We start from the raw sequence: 18,623 nt of genomic DNA on the forward strand, positions 1-18,623 counted from the left end.
CGAGAGAGATGACAGACATTCTTCACTTCTGGAGCGTCATTCCCAGGTATGGGGACACATATTCCTGTTGGAAACCCATGAGAAAGGGAATTTTTCATATTGTGACTTCTTCAAATGAATGGACTTGGCTTATTTAGAGCATTATCACCACTTTGGCAGTTTCAACAAGCCTCACATGATGATTCTCACGCATGCACTCAAACACCCACAGTAGGTCACTGTGGCATATGGGCCGATGAGATCGAGGACTGAACCATCAACTTTTGAAGACAACTCGCTTTACCTAAACCGTCTGTAATCACTATTTTGAACTTAGTCTGTGATTAGTACTAAACAACCTACTGATCTGAGTAATGGCTACACAAACATCAAGTGCAACCAGCCCAAATATGTCTCTGCTTGTCAGCTTGTTTTTCCTTGTCGGATTCCCGTTTTCTGTTTGCTCAGTCTTGACAACTGCGGTATGAGAAAGCACTTTCACCTCTCGCCGGGTCGTTGAACTACGGTCCGCCCATGTGAAACCGCAGCTCTGGAGCCAGGTAACTCTGAATCTATTACCCTGTTATTGTTACATCGACAGCATTTTAATAAAGCAGCAGTTGGGATGGAAAAAGACAATGTTCAACAATAGGTCACGACACAAGAGGGCAACTCGCTCTGTGCTCACGGTGGAATAAATCGAAAAACACAATAACTTGTAGAAAGTTGTCAAGATTCAGCATTCTGTGATATTTCACCTAAATCACAAGTTAATAATTCATGCAACACAGTGAGTTAATCACATACCTTATATGTCAGTGTGTCTTTAAACGTTTTGCTGCAAACAAAAACAAAAACAGGACATATTAGCGTGATTTCAAATCAGTGCAAAAAAATTGAGGTAATATACCTACACTGCATGTCCAAAGTTAACCTGCTTCAAGATGTGTTTTCTTAAATGAATGAGCACTAAACAAGCACACATAATATGCAGCAACTCTAAAAACAAATCACTGGTTCACAGTAGAAATCTGTTTTTTGAGACACTGCTAACCCAAGAAGTTGAAGAGTCGACCAGGTCAAATGGCGATAGGTTGTAATGCGAAACTGAACTTTTGAGGCCAAAATGGAATGGGCAGTTAAGCTTCACAGCTCATTAAAGAAAAATAACCTGTGAAGTGCTCGGAATGTCTACACCTGAGGAATATCCACATGAGTACCTGGAACATGACCTGAGGGGAAAACACTAAAAGTAGCAGGACTTGGATTGACAGAGTCAGGTGCGTGTGTCCTACACACATGCTGCCCTGCAGGAACACGGCCCCTTGTTGTCCGTTACAGCTGCAAAAGTCTTTTTTTTTAAAAAATTTTATGAGGACTCAGAGGAGGTGAAGTGTCAAGTTAGCAAAGATAGGAAAGAAAAACTAAAGAATGTGAAGTTTCTGAAAAATGCATGTTGTAAACTGAAGGATTTTTCCAAAGGCATAGCTTTAGGTTAAAAAAACAGCCACAAACAACCAGCATACATCCACGTGTCAAGCAGAAGCCTTTTAAATAATCCAAACACCATGAACACTACTTTAAAGAATGTACATTAAACTGTAGTTAACCACAGCAGTAGTATAAAGTTCCACACTGCATTTGTTAAAAAAAATAAATAAATCACTAGAAATGCAAAGACATTTTTTAATATGAGAGGAAGCTACCTGGGTAATTTAATGTTGCTTATACTGGAACAAAGTGTCCTTATTGGCTGCAGTAAGGTTGTCCTTTGTATATGAAAATATTGCATTATGCACACTGGTACATATTATCATTAATCAATGACCTATACCGACTCATCCATCAGAGGTGGCATAAAGCTGGAGCCCATCCCAACTCGCACTTGGCACAAGGTGGTGAGCATCTTGAGACAGACTTTGGTCGGTCGGCACAAAGATGCTGCATTTACACATGCAAGCAAATTAAAGTCCCCAACAAACTGACGTAGCAAATTTTAATGTCTGCTGAAAAAATTCAGGGCACTTTTAAATTATTAGAAATAAGCAGAAATTAGTCTGAAATTAGTCAGTGTTTCACATTAAAAGACTAATCATTTAAACTTGCAGGGTTTTCCCCAGAGTTTTTGTGCATCTCCTCACACAATACTAAAACTGACCGCGCTCCACGACAAGTCTACAAGTGTCTGTACTGCACACCACAAGTGCACCTTTCTGCATGGGAAGAAAACAAACTCTCTTGGTCGGACTCTTTTTTTATAAAGTTTTCAGTTGTCCTAAAACTCACCTGAAAAACGTGAAGTACCTTCACAAGATAAGACACCCCCTGATCACTTCTGCAGTTGCAGTCAAGCAAGCGTGATGTGAATGACTCAGTAATATAGAGACAGCACTGTGCTTGGTAGCCTGTGGGAAGAGCTGCAACCCTGGAAATCCGCCAGAAGCACAAACTCTATTGTGATATTTCTGCTGCAAAAACGGAATATTGGATGAACCAATTAGGAAAACCAGAAATTTGCAGACAGCTACGGATGGTGAACCCGCTCGATGTGAGCCTCAACTCATGAACATCTGACACCCTGATAACTGCATTATGAAAATCAGACCACTCAAAGCACAGTACATCATGTTTACTTTTTCTCTCCATTTTCTGAACTGAAAAGAAAAGAAGAAAAAAAAACAAGCCTTACTGTTGTGAATCTTAGTTGAAACAAGGTTAATGAAAGGAATAGAGAGTGAAAAGTGAATACCTCAGAGAGATAATGATAAGAATCCTTTTAACATCACACTGTAATTTTATCACCCTGAAGACTAGAACAGGCTTGGCCCAACAACAAATACAAGGTTATCGCCACCATAATTTGGTGGTTGTCGTTGCTACGACAGGAACACTACACAGCAATCGGACATTGGATGATGTTTTCTACCTTGTATGAGTCATAAGGTGTCACAGTGCCATTATGTAAAATAGCAACAGGACAAACACCATTAAACTGCCCCATTTAGCTTCACCGGTACACCTTGTTTCTTTCTATTCAAACAGCGCTGTAATTTAGCCTGCATAACAGAGACATTTTGAATAAACTCTACAGTGAAGAGAATCCTTTATTTTTTCTTTTTTTTGTACCTCCAACTGGATTTTCCAGCCCGTCTCTCTTTAATGGCCTTGCAGTGTCTACACAGAAGACCTTGCTGCTGACAGATCAAACCCGGAAATGTGAGGGCCGGACCCCGTTGAGGAGGTGATGCAACAGTGCTGCCCCACATTGTCAGTGGTGACGGTGAGAGACAGGAGGTGAACAACAGGCCCAGACAAGAGATATAGATTATGTGTGTATGAGAAAGAGAGCATGAATGAGGTGTGAATATGTGCAAGACCTCGAGTTATAAAGAGAAAAAACTGAGAAAAAGAAAAGAGAGGAAGGCGGTGTCACACCTTCATGGAAACACAGTAAGTAAGACGAAGGCCACATTATGGTGAAGTGGTTAGTGCTCTCACCTGACAAGGACTTTCTGTTTGGAGATTGCACGTTCTGCATTGTTAGTTTGCAGGTAACAGGGATTCTTTCCTCAACCCAAAGACATTTATCTTGCGTGTGAATATGTGCATGTGACCGTGTGTTCCCTGTACAGAGCGTACCCTTCGCCTCTCTATAAGTCAAAAGGATTGACTCCAGCTCCCGGCAAAAACAAATTCAATAAAGTGTGAATAAAAGGCATGGAAACATTGCTTTAAGGTGTGGCAGATGCAGGTACAAACCTCTTGGGGAAGGTGAACTTGACTGCGTTTTGGATGAAGCCGTAGCAACAGGGACTGATGACGAAGGCGGCTTCGGCCTGGATGCAGTGCTCCATCACCATATCTGTTGCAACACCACATGCATGGAGGGCAACCTCAATTGGAAAAAAAAATAATCTGAGTTAGAAACACCAATATAATCAACGTGTTCTTGAAAGCTATCACAATCCAGAAGCAAAGCCAAAACTGAGAGCACTTGAGTGCATGTACTCAATCCCATTGATTACTTCATAATGGGTGCTGCTATTAAATACATCTGCGCTCTCTGAGGTGCAGGCACGGAGAGCGAGCACAAACAAAATGTATTAGTCCTTTAAGAGGAGAGGCACGGATGCATCAGGATTCCCATTGAGTGGGTAAACAGTGCGTGGTGATGAACACCTCGCTATGCATTAGTAATGCTGTGCTTATATATTGGATGGCAGAAAGGGGACTAAAAAAGGCAATATTGTTGTCTTGTCTGTGTTGCAGCCACCTTCCCTGCCCAGTGCATCTGCAAAAACACATCATGGCTTCTAAAAAGCAGTAGGTTTAATATCCAAAGTGCAATGGTAACAGATGATTTCCTGTCACACGCACAGAGCTAAATAGATTCCCGGTTAATGGCCCAAATAAAATGCATGTTCAACAGTCTGATGTGACAATAGCTACAAAGGCTCTCTTAAATCAACGCCTATTCAACACAATCAATCTCTATTCATGTTTTCCAAGAAGTCGTCACTTGATGTCTGTGAGTCTGATTCGACTGCATGTTGCCTTGACAGCAGCAGCACAGAGCAGACGCTCAGAGCTGACCGGGACGAGACGCGTCCAAGACTGGCTGCAGATCCACTGACGGGCAAGAGAAGGGAAGTGACTGTGAGCATGGCCAAACATGATCGTAAAGTCAAAATGTCGAAATGCCTGAACGGGGGCTACGAGGCGCCTGCAATCTCCCTGGGAGCAACACTTGTGCATGTGCGAATCCACAGCTTGTAAGGAGACTTCTGGCTGGAACAATGATGTGTTTAGTGTGATACTCAACTGCAAGAACGGATGCATTTTCCTCAAGATCATTTCTGCATGAAATTATTGAATGAGATTTGCAGATGAAATAAAAGCAAAAACAAAAAGAAAATAGGGAAATGAACCTCTATGGCCTTGGCTGTGTTTGAGGCCTCACCCTGCTTTTATTCATGTCATCAGAGAAAAGACAGACCCTGTTTCAACAAGCATGTTTTAGACTGCCGATGAGGAGGAGGAGGGTTTTTTTTCTCTCTAATCGAAGATGGCATGATGTTACTTCCCCCCACATCTAAGCAAAAATAATTAACAAAGTAACACCATCCCTCTTATCCAGCAAGTTAATGTTGTACATTAGTCATACTTCAGTAAATCCTAATTACATTTTATAACCTTTAGCCTTGATTCAACACAGTCAACTGAAATGCACACAACTTAAAAAGATACAAACACACTCTGATTTGTTTTGATAACCAATTATGCATTTGCAAGTTCTGATGTAAAAAAAAAAAAAAAAAAAAAGCATGTCTACTTTCTTCGCCACTTCATTCTCAACAGATTTTTGTCTTGTTAAGGGGAGCCTGATAAAGCATAGGCCTAGCCCAAAATGCTCTCTGTTATTAATTAGAAATGCATAATTAAAAATCAAATTTATGCACAAGGCTGAGTTAAAAATGATCTCACAGACATTGTATTTTCCATACATACTCTGCAGAGCTTTGGATTTAAAAAAAAAAAAAATACTCAAACAAAAAACAAGAATTTCCATGTGAAAATTACACGGTCTCTTGTAAAACTATGTTCTTTATTCGTCTGGCTTATTGAGAGAGGGAGAACAGTTTCGCTCTACCTTGCTCTCAATAATCACATTACAGAAATAATGAGGATTCATTATTCATCCTTATTCATGTAATTATATATATTTCTCCTGGTCTGTGAAAGGCTGACACAGAACAAGTTCCTGCTCTACAGCTAATAATCAACTTCATAACCTACTGTGGAATTGTGCTGTAAGTTTCTTCTGTTACACAGGGTTTTTTTTTGTGCAGTGCTGCCATTATTGAAAGTCCATGTGACTTTGTATCACATATTGTTTCACAAAAAAAAACAACAACTGAGCACTAACGTTTCTGTACACTGATCAGTCATAGTGGCATCTGGCTTGTGAAGTGAATAAAAGTGATTATTTCTTTTTCAGGGTTCCTTTTATTGGACATATTGCCTCTTTAAAGTGTGTTAGTAGCAGCACAAAGGATGTAATGGAAGGATCTCAGCAAGTTTGATGCCTTGTGTCTTTAAAACTAAAGTTTTCTTGGGTGTTTCCCAGTCTATCAAAAGAGGTCCAAGGAATAAAAAAAAGAAAAGAAAAAAGTAACAACCATGAACGCTCCACATTGCAACTTACATTATAGGACATTCAAAATGTGCTGCTTAACATCTCTGTGTCAAACAGCGCGGCAAACATTCAGAGGTCTGATCGAGACAATATCTCTGCTGCTTTACCAACAAAAAAGACCTACATTAAGGAAGGTGGTCATTATGTTATTTCTAAATGCTAGTTTGTTTGTGCATTTTACTGTGGGTGGTAAAACTTTATTCATGGACTGTTTTTAGAGCCAAGGTCTAAAAAAAACTCAACTATTGTCTTTAAAACCTAATAGGATGGGAATTACATCTAAGACTTTATCAATATCCATGTTTATGCAAGGTTCAACTTATATCAGCAATACAGTATTTTTCAGACAATCATTAAGAAGCCGGGAGCAGTAATCAATGGGGAACAATCACAGCCATCAGCACAACCAAATAATGAACCTGGGTTCAAGAAAAAAACCTACTCTGTTTCAAGCTCCACAGGTTTTATGTCCCTGATATATATATATATATATATATATATATATATAGCTTTTTTTTTTTTTTTTTATATACTCTTCTGTACGACGAGGCTTCATGGATTGGAAATCTCTGCAGGTTGGATCGAGAAATTTCCGATCCGCGAATTATGTTTATATCGGAACCTGATGCCGATAAGGGATCGGATCGGCCCCATCCCTCCTGCTGATAATAATCACATTTATATTTAGTTTGTGTAAGAAAGAAAGAATAAAGCAATCATAAAACATACACATGACAGCCTCTGTTAAGAACCATTATGCTGAAAAATTATTGCAATTATCAGTTCAGGGAGTCAAGAGCTCTGCTGATGAAGGCAAGTATTCCAAATCAGACTGGCAGGGTGGGGGAGGTTATGTTTGTTTCAGCTTAAAGCACAAAGTAAAAAAATTAAATAAAAACCTTACAGAATAAAAGACATTTACGGAGTTGTATTTTTAAACAATATAGAGCTACAAGAAAATGCATAAGAAAGCATGGGCTATTTAGGAGTAAATGGGTTACATTGCAAGTCAAGCCATTTGCTTGAAACTTAAATAAACCTGGTGTGTTTGCTTTTTATTACACATAATTCTGAAAGTTGCTGCTTTCTTCTTCAGCGTGACTCCAAACAGCCTCTACTAGCAGAAATAAAGCAAATCAAAAGTATCGTTGCACAGAAAATTTGAACAGAAAATAAAAACAGAGAAAAGCAATCCTTTAATAATTCCCTATGAAGTGATCTGTAAACCCCAATGCTACCTTTGTCCTTCAAATTTGTGGGTAAAACTACCTTTTTGCTTTTTCAATAATCAGACAGGGAACATTGACATATGCTGTCTGACTGAAGTGGAGGGCACTAAAAGGGTTCTGATTAAAAGCTCCTCTTCAGGAAATAAAAAGCCATCATAGATGCTCTGACAAAAATAATTGCACGTTGACATTTTCCTTTTCTGTGAAAAGACGAGGGAATGACATGTCTCCACATGTGAGTGGAGGCTGTGCTTCCCCCGGAAGAAGCCGACACCTCGCCGTGAAGTTGTGATTGTGTCAGAGCAAGATTTCGCACATTATTTATGCGCTGATAATCAAAGCTGCGTGTGTGTCTCAGTGTGAGTCCATCATCTGAATTTCTAATCATTGTAATTATTATTTATGCAGACCGCGACCTGGGCTGAAAAAAGGTCAGACAATGTATGCACACAGTGAATGCACAGAAAGCTGTCATAACGCCAGATAATGGAAGGCGTCTGAACAACGCTGCCTTCAGAAATCCGTGACAATTTGTGAGATAAATTACAGCAATAATGAAATGGATACCCCCGCGTATAATAGGAATGTTGCAAAATGTCCTATTTATACCAAGGAATTGATGATACAAATATATTTTCTGTATTTCTGTAATATTTTAAGATGCTTTCCCAAATTTGGATGTGAGAGTTGGGTTGGCATGAACTGAAAGAGCATTAAAGAGAATGTAATTTGCGTGATTTCTTTTCCTCTTTTTATGACAGTGATACATATTGAAGTGCACCTCCTTAACAAAAAAAAGTGGGGTAAAACAGTGTAACACTGTAGCCTGAGGGAGTGGAGATCCATGTTCAAAACTGGACAGGCCAATTTCTGTTTGGCATTTGCACATTCTACCCGCTCATGCGTCGGTTTTCTCCAGCTTCCTGGACTGACACAGCTGTAACTGGAATAAAGTGGCACAGAAGGTGGATGGAAGCTAAAAGGCTAAAATGGAGTTAGCAAGCAAAGAGAAGACATTCGAGGTGAGCTGCTGACAAAGCTAACCTTTGTCACTACCATAGAATCGATAGAAATCAAGTTTTGTTCTTACTTTGCTGTATCTATTTCCATTTAAAATATCAAAAGAAATAATAATAGAGATTGAAGATAGGTTTTGACACTTTGTCTTGTTTGTCTTTTGCTCTACTCACCCCAATCTGAAACGGTCCAGTGAAGTAATCCAGATTGGCTTGAATGAATCCAAGGTTTTCCAGGCCCAGTTCGGCACTGCGACTCTGGGCCCGCACCAAGGACTCTTCTTTGTTCTCTATGAGGACGACCTTGAATGTAGACAGAATATCAACCCTTAAACAGGTGTTTGTGACAGCAATAATAATAATAATAATAATAATAATAATAATAATAATAATAATAATAATAATAATAGGTTTATATGTCAGCATGAATGTAAGAGTTCAAACATTCAGTGAAAGACAAAGACGACATGTCAGGCACACAGAGTGAGACCTTAAGTGCTGCTTTTTTTAAAACAGTGCCTTCTTTTGTTTCCTTGGTTTGTTTCACAACAGCTTTTGCAAGAGTGCCACACAATTTCCTCAGTTGTGGCAATTAAGCCTTTTTTCAATTTTATTTCTCCAATGTACATCATTTATTCACATAAGTGAGGGACATCATGTTGTCAAGATGAATATAGCAATGACATTATGAAGTAGTTTAATAATAATAAAAGCTATATATATATATACATATCAAGCTCATTATAAACCATGGCACATAGCTCATGACTGCTTCATTTTATAGTCAGTGAATAAATGTCATATTATTGCAAACTATATGATCAGGTTTTTAAACAATGCAGTAGTTTAATGGGGACATGCTTTATTAAATGACAATAAAACCTCATACTTGTTAATCAATGGAATAGTTTTGTGTAAAGTGTGTGTAAAAAGTTGTTTCATTCTGAATGAAATCTAATAGTCTCTTCTTTTGGTTCGGAAAACCGACATGCTTACACTCATGCGCGCATGCACGCACCATAAAGTCTCCAAATGCACATTACCTGGCAGTCTGGAAGTGTATGAGCCAGAACAATCCCAACGTGGCCCTGAGAGACAGCACAGAGGAAGGGGGAAGAAAAAAAAAAAAGAGCATAAAAATGCAGAACAGGAAAACAACACACGTCAAGGAGGGTATCAACAGACTCATGATTAGTGCTGCCCTTTCCAGCCAAATGCTGACCCTTCAGCCGTGCAGCGCCACCACACTGAGCGTGCATTTTCATGAGCGTGATTAACAGTCGGCTTGTGTGCGACAGGCAACAACAAAAGGCATTCAAATAGGGAGAAAGAGGAAATATAAGGCAATATGAGGACTTTGTTCTTTTCAGCAGTGGTCATGATGAATGAATGATGATTGATGAATATGGGTACCGTGCCACTGCAGAAATCCACGACTGTGTCTCCTGGCCGGGCAAGCTGCATAACCATGGCAACCAAGTTATTCAGCTGTTGCATCTTCCTGACTGCACGAACGTTTGACATTTTACCTGAAAGGAAGGAAGAAGAAAAGAAAAAAAAACACATGTCCTTTCATTTGAGCATAAGATGAAAAGCAAAAGGTTTTTTAAGCTAATGTTTGTGAAAAATCTTGAAGGCAAAAAAAAAAAAAGAAGGAAGTCAGTATCGGTTAAATGCAGTACCAACTCATTACAATAAACATAACTCCAACCACCAAAAGACATTAGAATAGTTTACCCCATCACATTCGTCTTCCCTCGAGTATCTTTCTTTCCTCTGCTGTCAGTGAGCAAACAGATGTCCTCCACAATTGCTCAGATTATGATTTACAGCCACTCATTTCAGGTAATGGTTATAGCACGCTGATGAAAAGTCCTCCACTCTCTCATCAGCACGTTTCCAGCCAATTGCTGACAGGGGAGTGCATACAATCTTTCAACATCGTAAAAAGCTGCTCTGCGAGCCAAAAATCAAGTGTCTCCCTGTTTGAAGGAAAACTTTGTACCGCCGCGCGAGAAACATGTTCCCCTCCAAACACACTGTAGCCACCGACATCTACTGCCCCCATCATGTGCCACATCCGCTCAAGTTTTCCAAGCATCTAAAGTCAAGAGTTTTTGTATTTACATTTGGGTCATACACACTCATATCAATACATGTCCCATCTGCACACCGAGCACAAAACAAAAAGTTAAATTTGAATTTAAAAACAGAGAAACACTGCTGGGGTATTGACAAGACTCTGCTCCTAATATAGAGGAGAGATTCATATGGCATTTCTTTTTTTTTTTAACCCACGAGTCAAGAGAGACCTGAATATAGAGGGCTTTTGATGGCTTTGAAAACATTTAGATTTTAATTGCAAATTGAAGAGCGGTGTGAGATAAAATCCATCAGTACAGAAATAGAGAGGGGGACCTGGGATGTGACTTGGTGTGGAAAAATGTAATAAGCAAACAGAAAATCATGAAGGAATCCAATTTTTTATATTAAAGAAAGTATCAGCTGCACCAATTGGTGTTTCTGGTGGACAGACAGATATGAAACAAATGATTTTGGACCTGTGGTGACTAAGAAACTTTGACTAAGGTGACTAAGAAACATCGAGTCACACAGTGTTCTAACCTTCGTAATGGCCACCTACTATACCAACTAATAAATGAAATAAAATAGCAATACTGTGGCAATGGCGAGCCAGCCCACCATGTCAGCAAGGGAATATCACCACCAACTCCAGAATCTGAGATTGGGTACCAAGCTCCACTAGATGTGAACAGCCTCAATGAAAGAGCAAGAGTAGTAAAGCACCTTCAGGCAATCTGCTAGAATATGTGAATACGCTCCTGAATGCAATATTTACCATATCCACCAGTGAAAACAAGTCAATAGGCAGGACAACAACAGTACTCCTAGAATTTGAATACAAGGTACGCAAGAATCAGTGGCCTCCATAAAAAAAAGACGGTTAGAGGCTTAGATAAAAACAGATCAGAGAGAAGTTAGTCAGCTGGCAGAGATAAAAAAGGCAACCAGGTGAATGGAGTACCAACAAGCTCTCCATTCCTGAGGCACTTGAAACTGCTAAACAGAGGTTAACGGCTCTAGCCACCCAGCTAGAGAGATACACCAAAGAGGTTGAAGCCAGGAGAATAAACGGAATGTTCTACACTGAATAAGCTAAGTTGTACGCTCAAAGGGAGGGAAGTATCAACAGCAGGTTAGATCCACCAAGCGATGAGACAGAAATTTATTGGAAAGGCACATGGAACAGAGTAACATCACACCACAATGATGCCCAATGGCTAGTGGATCTGTGAACTGACCACAGTGACCTCCCAGAGTTAGAACCACTGAACATCTCTGTGGCAGACACACAAGACAGTGTGTATAAGCTGAAGAGTTGGACATCACAAGGCCCCGATATGAACCATACAGGCTGAAGAAGCGTACTACAGTACATGAGACTTGGAGCACAAATTAACTAGCTGCTTAGGGATGGGACCCATTCACAGTGGTTATCCCAGGGTAGAGAATTTCTAATCACGAAGGACCTCCAGAAGGGAACCATCTCATCCAACTACCAGCCGATAACCCATCTAGAAATCGAGATAGTGGCTGACACCACTAGGCTCTAAGACACTGGCATTGGGATGACATCAAAGAGAGGACAATGAGCAGAACTGAAGGGGTTGACCTGCCAGAGGGCAACATTGGGGATATCCTTGATAGCTACAGGTACCTTGGGATCCTGCAGCTTGATGGAAACCATTAGAAGGCCACAAGGAAGTCAACCATAAACAAATACTTCCAGAGAGTGGGTCAAGATCTAAGAAGTCAGTTAAATGGTAAGAACAAGGTCCCGGCCTTAAACATGTACACACTGCCAGTCATTAGATACCCATCTGGGATCCAGAGCTGGACAAAATAAGAGATAGAAGCCACAGACATCATAATAAGAAAGCTTACCACCATGGAGGGTTTCACCCAAAGTCCAGTATCCTGAGGCTATACACGAAGCCAAAGGATAGAGGTTTAAAACTAGTGAGTGTCAGTCACTATCCAAGACGAAACATCAAAAATTCCAGAATACATCTAGAAGACAACCCCAAAGGATGAGCTACTAAGTGAATGCCTCAGGCAGCAATGCCTCAGGCTCCCATATGTGTGTATTCATATGTATAGTGTGAAGTAATTAAAGATGTGCATAAATATATTGGAAGTGCCTTCATTTTGCTGAAACAACACGGGTATAATTGTATCTCTTGTTTAACTAAATTTAAGTTTATTTAAGTTTTCAGTTAGAGGACTTACCAAAACAGTACAAAGTTCAGGCTTTTGACACAAGTCTGCGAAACAAATTGCAAACTCCGCCCAACTTCATGATTCACTGACCTATTTTCTATGTGAAGAAATTCATAGTTATTCTTCCAGAAAAAATCTTTAAAATATAGTTCCCATAAAAGTTATCACTTCTGCACAGAGAATAAACCAATACACGAAACCCATAGTTGCATGGGTTTCTGGGATATCAAAGATGGCAGCTTAAGCAATAATATCAACAACTGATCAGGATCGGGTGTACAAACGGGATCCTGCTTCGGGACTCTCCGGGAGCTTTTGTGGCCGTTAAGACGTCAACATACTGGGTATGTTCCACAAAAATTTAAATGCCGGATACACGCGTTTGTAAGAGCGTAATGACAAATTTCCTTCAGAAAGGACAACATATTACATATCTACATGAACAACTAAAACTGGGTACTAAATGTTTTCATGGTTCCCGTATCGATTCTAGCAGAGTAGCTTTAAGGAAGCGAGGTCAGACACAGACAATGTAACAGAACAAAAGTGCACAAGTACGAGTTCCCTTCCTGAAAACAAATGTAGAAATTACTGCAATTTTAAAAGTTACAGAAATATGTGTGTGTGTTTGCATGTGTGTGTGTATTTTAGATTGACGTTTACAGTTCCCACTCAAATAAGACTGTATCTAATAAAACCACATAATAGAGGTCAGATAACTGAGCTCTGTAATATTGAGTGGAGGCAGCAGACCTCTTCCTTTGTGTTCACTTACACATTTGACCATTATTTCAGAAAGAGTGAAAGGTGGCAAGAACTATATAAAATGCAAGCACTGGGTCACTCTGACTACAAAAAAACACTGAGTACAAGAAAATGGGATAAAAATCCTAATGCCTGTGCCAATCGGATTATAGATCAAGATATGACAAAATACAATATCATAAAAAAGCAGTAGGGATTGCAAACAATTTGCAGATAATATTGGCCCCGTTTAAAGGTTTAACAGGACTGTAAAACACTTTCACTACATCTGTAGCCAAATTTGAACATTATTATATGAAACACCAAAATGATAAACAAGTTTGTTTTATCAAAATCCCAGAAGATATAAATCCCCAAAGAGAATTACGTATCTCCTTTACAGCATCTCAGTTACAGTTTGTACTTTGTCCTCCTTTAATATTTAACTCTTCGTTAACATGCTGATTTATATTGGCTGTTTCAGACTGGTGAAATGTTCAGTGTCAGCATGGAGGAGCAAAGAACTGGGACAATTATTACTGTATCCAGCTAAAACATTGAGACGAATACTAGAAATAATGAGTTTTTCAGTCAATAGAGCGCGAGTCTCATTGATTAAAGTTATTTAAATTGATCTGCTCTTCACAATGCAGTTAGTTGAACATTACATGCAACCTTTATTTTCTTCCCAGGTAATGAGCCCAGGTAGTAATGCTCCAACATCCCCTCTTTAGTGAGATTGTCACTGAAATATGGATTCAACCTGCTGGGGTCTGTGTAAAACATCATTAGTGTTTCAGGAGGATGTTTTTGGTGTATTAGACCTATGAGGCACATCTACCTGGGATGACACCATGAGGTCGGCCCAGGAACCGCCAGAGAGTTTCTATCTCTCACAATGGAACTGGGTTCCTCCGATAAGAGCTGGAGGAAGATAAGGTAACTGGAATATCTGGTCTTCTTTGCTCTTCATATTGCCATTGAAAAGATGGATGAAAGGATTCTTCTTGCACTTAACTGCTTACCTTCAGAGACAAAAATATGAATAGAAATAATTGTAGATAATGCTTCCTCCTTGCATCATAAATTGATCTGCCAATTCTTTTTTGTTTAATCTGTGAATCAACTAGTGCCTTTAAAAAGACTGAAATTCAGCTTAAGATGTTTTCAGACGCATGCAGGTTACCATCGCGGAGGATTAAAAGAAGTTCATTCATGAGAAAGTAATAACTCATGAATGATATTTCTTACTTGATTTTCAGTTGATTTAATAATTCTACTAATTTCTGCACCATTTACTTTCTTTATCAAGTTTCTCATGTATTTTCAAAAAGAATTTCAGAAAGTCATTTATTTTGTCAAGATCTTGATATGACAAATTATTACTTTGACTTTATTTTCGAGCAGCAGAAAAAAAGTCAAAAGATATTACATATTATCCTGATGGGGAACACAGATGTCTGTGGCAAATTCTACAACCATCCATCCATTTCTTGTTGCGGTCAGGCCTTCTCATTGAGGGACGCTCCATCTGCTCGCTATAAAACATTACATGACAGCATGATGCCAGGGCTGCCACTTTTAAAAAAATAAAGCTAAATCTCTATGAATAGTGTAAGTGACAGTGAATGTAATCACTGTGCCAGAAAGACGCCTGGCAGACTAAAATATAATAATTCTGACATAGAAACCTAGTTTTACCCTAGCTCTACCTCATGGTAGGAAAACAATCACAGACCATGTAAATCACAAGCGGCTGAGAAAAGACAGGCCTATCTGTTATGATTTGTCTCTTCTCCACTTTTTTTCCCCCTCATGCATCCCAACTAGATCTTCTGTCTCCCAGTCACTCTATTTATAAAGTGGAAACAGCTACAGGCATAAAAAATGTGACAGGAACTGACTGCAACTGTCATGTAGCCCAGCCCAAACGATCCTGTCGCGAGAAGACTTGTTGACAGGTGAACATTAACTCAACTCGCTTCATAGTCATCCAATACCTAATGCTTCAGCAATCAGTCAGGCGCGGTCATTTTTTTTTTTTTTTTTTTTTTTTAGCATCACAGCAATATGTGCAAAGGGAAAACAGTGAAACTTGCAAAAAAATAATCTGCGGAGCGGTAGACACTGTAACAGCAACTCATCATGCTATTCATCTAAAGCCATGTTATCATAAATGAAATGAACGACGGGTTATTTACTGCACAAATCTTAGCATCAATGAGTATAATCCTGCTTTTATCATACAATGTTGTTGTTTTTTTGCTTTGTCAGGCTTTACTGAAGTATTTTTCCTCCAGTAAGCCGTCTATCAGTTTGCGTTTTTCTATTTTTCTCTGGTGTCATGTCCCTAAACAAGGCCAGGACTCATAATGGGTTATTGTTGATATAAGACAGCAAAGATTGATCCATATCGCTTCATATGAAGGGAACAGCTGCGGCTCGGTTGGTTGTCTTTCAATCGCAAGGTTTCAGGATCGATTGCAAATCTTGCTTTGTCTATAGATTGAATTGTCCTTGAGCAAAAGATGGACGTTGAGCACACAAGGCTGAATGGCGTTCGTCACTACTGGGGTGTGTGTGTGTGTGCGTGTGCGTGTGCGTGTGCGTGTGCGTGTGTGTGTATGTGCGAATTTGAATCAGTGGGGGAAGAAAGTACTATAAGTGAAATTCGTTTATCATTTGATCAGTGCCAAAAGCAAAAAGGGAAACTTTTTAAAGTATTTTCATTCACGGATGCTTCAAAATATAATGCAGAAAATCCCATAGTGCAACTCAAACAAAATAAAAATGGGAAATACTTTGGTCATCCAAAATATCAGTAGAAATGTCATTGTTTCCCTCTCCCTCCGAGCAAAACATGGTTTTTTTGGCTCTCTTAAAGGATTCCACATTCAACCTCCTTCCAGAAGCTGATGTGAGGTGAAAGACGAGTATTCTCCCGTTGGTGGTGTTCATGAACAGGTGCACGGACGCCAGCCCAGCCAGACGACTGCTGGCAAACGGCCAGACATGACAGAACCAGAGGACTTTTGGTATCGGGGAAACAAGATTTCTGTTTTTCCAGCGTGTCAACTCCGCCCTGACATCTCCCAAAACTCAGTGAGGGGAAAACGTGCTGTGGCGGCAGCACCGAGGGAGACAGAGGATCCATTAGCCCATGTGTCCTCTACTGCTAAGAGGTGGCTATCACTGCTGTTGCTGCTGCCACTGGCAGTGAGCCCTGATTCCTTCCTTTCTCCCCTGATGCTGCAGAACTGCCCACAGTCTTATCATGCAGGCCCATCACACAGATTAGAATGTAAACAGTGAGCTGTGGCACAGAGGCCCTCTGTTTGTGCTCTGCAGGATACATCAGCCACCATCTCTCAGGAGGATGTGCCAGTTTAAAGAAAACAAACAAGAAGTGCAGATTTAAGATCCAGGTTTAGATTATAATTCAGGATCTCAATGTTCTGGACTTGACTTTTCTGTTGAAATGACTTCTAACCCAGTTTTGGAACTTTTACCTTGTATCAGATAGAGAACCAACGTCCTGGTAGTACTGTAGAAAAGTTTACTCCTCCAATATGCAATGCTATCAAAGAAACTTGTGATTGGTCCCGAATTTATTTGGCTGCAAGAACAATTTTTTGTATCAGCAAGAAGAAGAAGTGCTGAGAGTGATAGTATGACTGCACAATCCTGATCCTAACATCTGTCTGGGATTACATGGAGAGATAAAGGGATTTGAGCCAGGATGCATTCAGAGAATATCTGTGGTGTCTTCGCCAATGGGTCGGGAGCAACCTCCTTGTAGAGTTCATTTCAAATCTGGGTGCATGTGTGAATTAATACAGATTTTAAAAAGGACAAATGGTCACATCAAATATTGATCAATATTCTGTTTATTCACTTTTCCCAGATGTTCATATAAAGTACAAACACCAGTATAACTCAGCCTCGAAAGTGTCCCAAAAAACCTGACAGGCGTTATCTGCTGGCTCGTGTTATGTGTTTTTCTCCACACGGAGGAAATAAATTCTTTACAAGTGGAAAATGTCTCCAGACGTGTTTATGTTCTGAAGAGAGTAATCCATTAACGACTGAGGAATATTCAGCGGTGAGATGTCACGTTAAAAGATGGTGGGCAAGAAAAGATAGGTTTAGAAAGAGCTGAGCTCCAAAGAAGCAGTTTATATGGTTGAAAAACGGTTCGGTTTCAAGAATCTGCAAATATACCACGCACAAGAAAACAGTCAGTACATTTTTCTACCATCGTACAGCCAGGATAAAGAACTAAAGAATCTCTCTTTGAACAAGATACAATTGGTAGAATATAATATGTAAGATGTCTCCTTTTCTTGCCACTTGGTCACAGTAAGATATGAAAATCAATCAATAATAAAAACGTTTGGGTTTTTTTTTTTTTAACCCGCACTCCAAACTGTAGATGAGAGGATGAATAACAAAAAACTTGTTTACAACAAACAGTAAATGCACTTGATTCGGAACAATGAAATTTGTAAAGCTTTACATATATGTCTTTCATTTGTACTTGGCATCCTCTTCAGGAGAAACGAAAGGTTTGACAGCGTTTGAAAAATGAAACTGGCTGTGACTTCATAACAGATACAACAAAGTCTGAGCAGCTGTTCCTCTTGTTAAAGGAAATGAAAATGCACAATTTTTCCAAAAAGACAACATTAACATATTAAATCTGTGCTTTTGATCTTCAGATAATTAATTGCTCAAAAAGGTACAGCATTATTTTGATAATGAAGATCTTATTTGAGCTGAGATGTAAAGTTACATTACAAACACTAGATACTATAATCATAATACTGTGAGCCCTGTTTGCATTAAGAAACTGTTGTACAAAGCCAGAGTCCAATCTGACTAAACAAATTCTATAATTTAATCTAATTGAAAAATAGTGAGCAAAATAATTACCATGAGTCATACATGGAACACTATTTGTTTATTCCATGGGTTAGGATAATAATTATTAATCTGCTATGTTGAGATTGTTTTATTTTTTTTTATTTCTTACAGTTAATTACGTGTAAGAAAAACACAGGTTGGGGCATCAAGGAGAGCAGCCGAAAAGGTCCCTTCTGGGAAAAGAAAGAAATGTACATAATATTTCTGAGTAAGCAAGATGGAAAGATTGACCTG

The 18,623-nt window shown here is 39.4% G+C and overlaps 1 protein-coding gene across 2 annotated transcripts in view; it reads right to left on the minus strand.

Annotated features, from left to right (window-relative positions):
• The window catches only part of gstcd (glutathione S-transferase, C-terminal domain containing), a 56,127-nt gene that overhangs the window by 6,014 nt on the left and 31,490 nt on the right, over positions 1–18,623 (minus strand). For both annotated transcript variants that reach the window (XM_080517373.1, XM_080517372.1), the window contains 5 exons: positions 9,834–9,949; positions 9,464–9,508; positions 8,595–8,723; positions 3,739–3,872; positions 787–817 (listed from right to left, as the gene is read on the minus strand). In XM_080517373.1, coding sequence (XP_080373499.1) covers positions 787–817; positions 3,739–3,872; positions 8,595–8,723; positions 9,464–9,508; positions 9,834–9,949 — 455 coding nt within the window. The remainder of the gene's footprint in view (positions 1–786; positions 818–3,738; positions 3,873–8,594; positions 8,724–9,463; positions 9,509–9,833; positions 9,950–18,623) is intronic.

The sequence above is a fragment of the Blennius ocellaris genome, assembly GCF_963422515.1.
Source record: "Blennius ocellaris genome assembly, chromosome: 3".
Lineage (NCBI taxonomy): Eukaryota > Metazoa > Chordata > Actinopteri > Blenniiformes > Blenniidae > Blennius > Blennius ocellaris.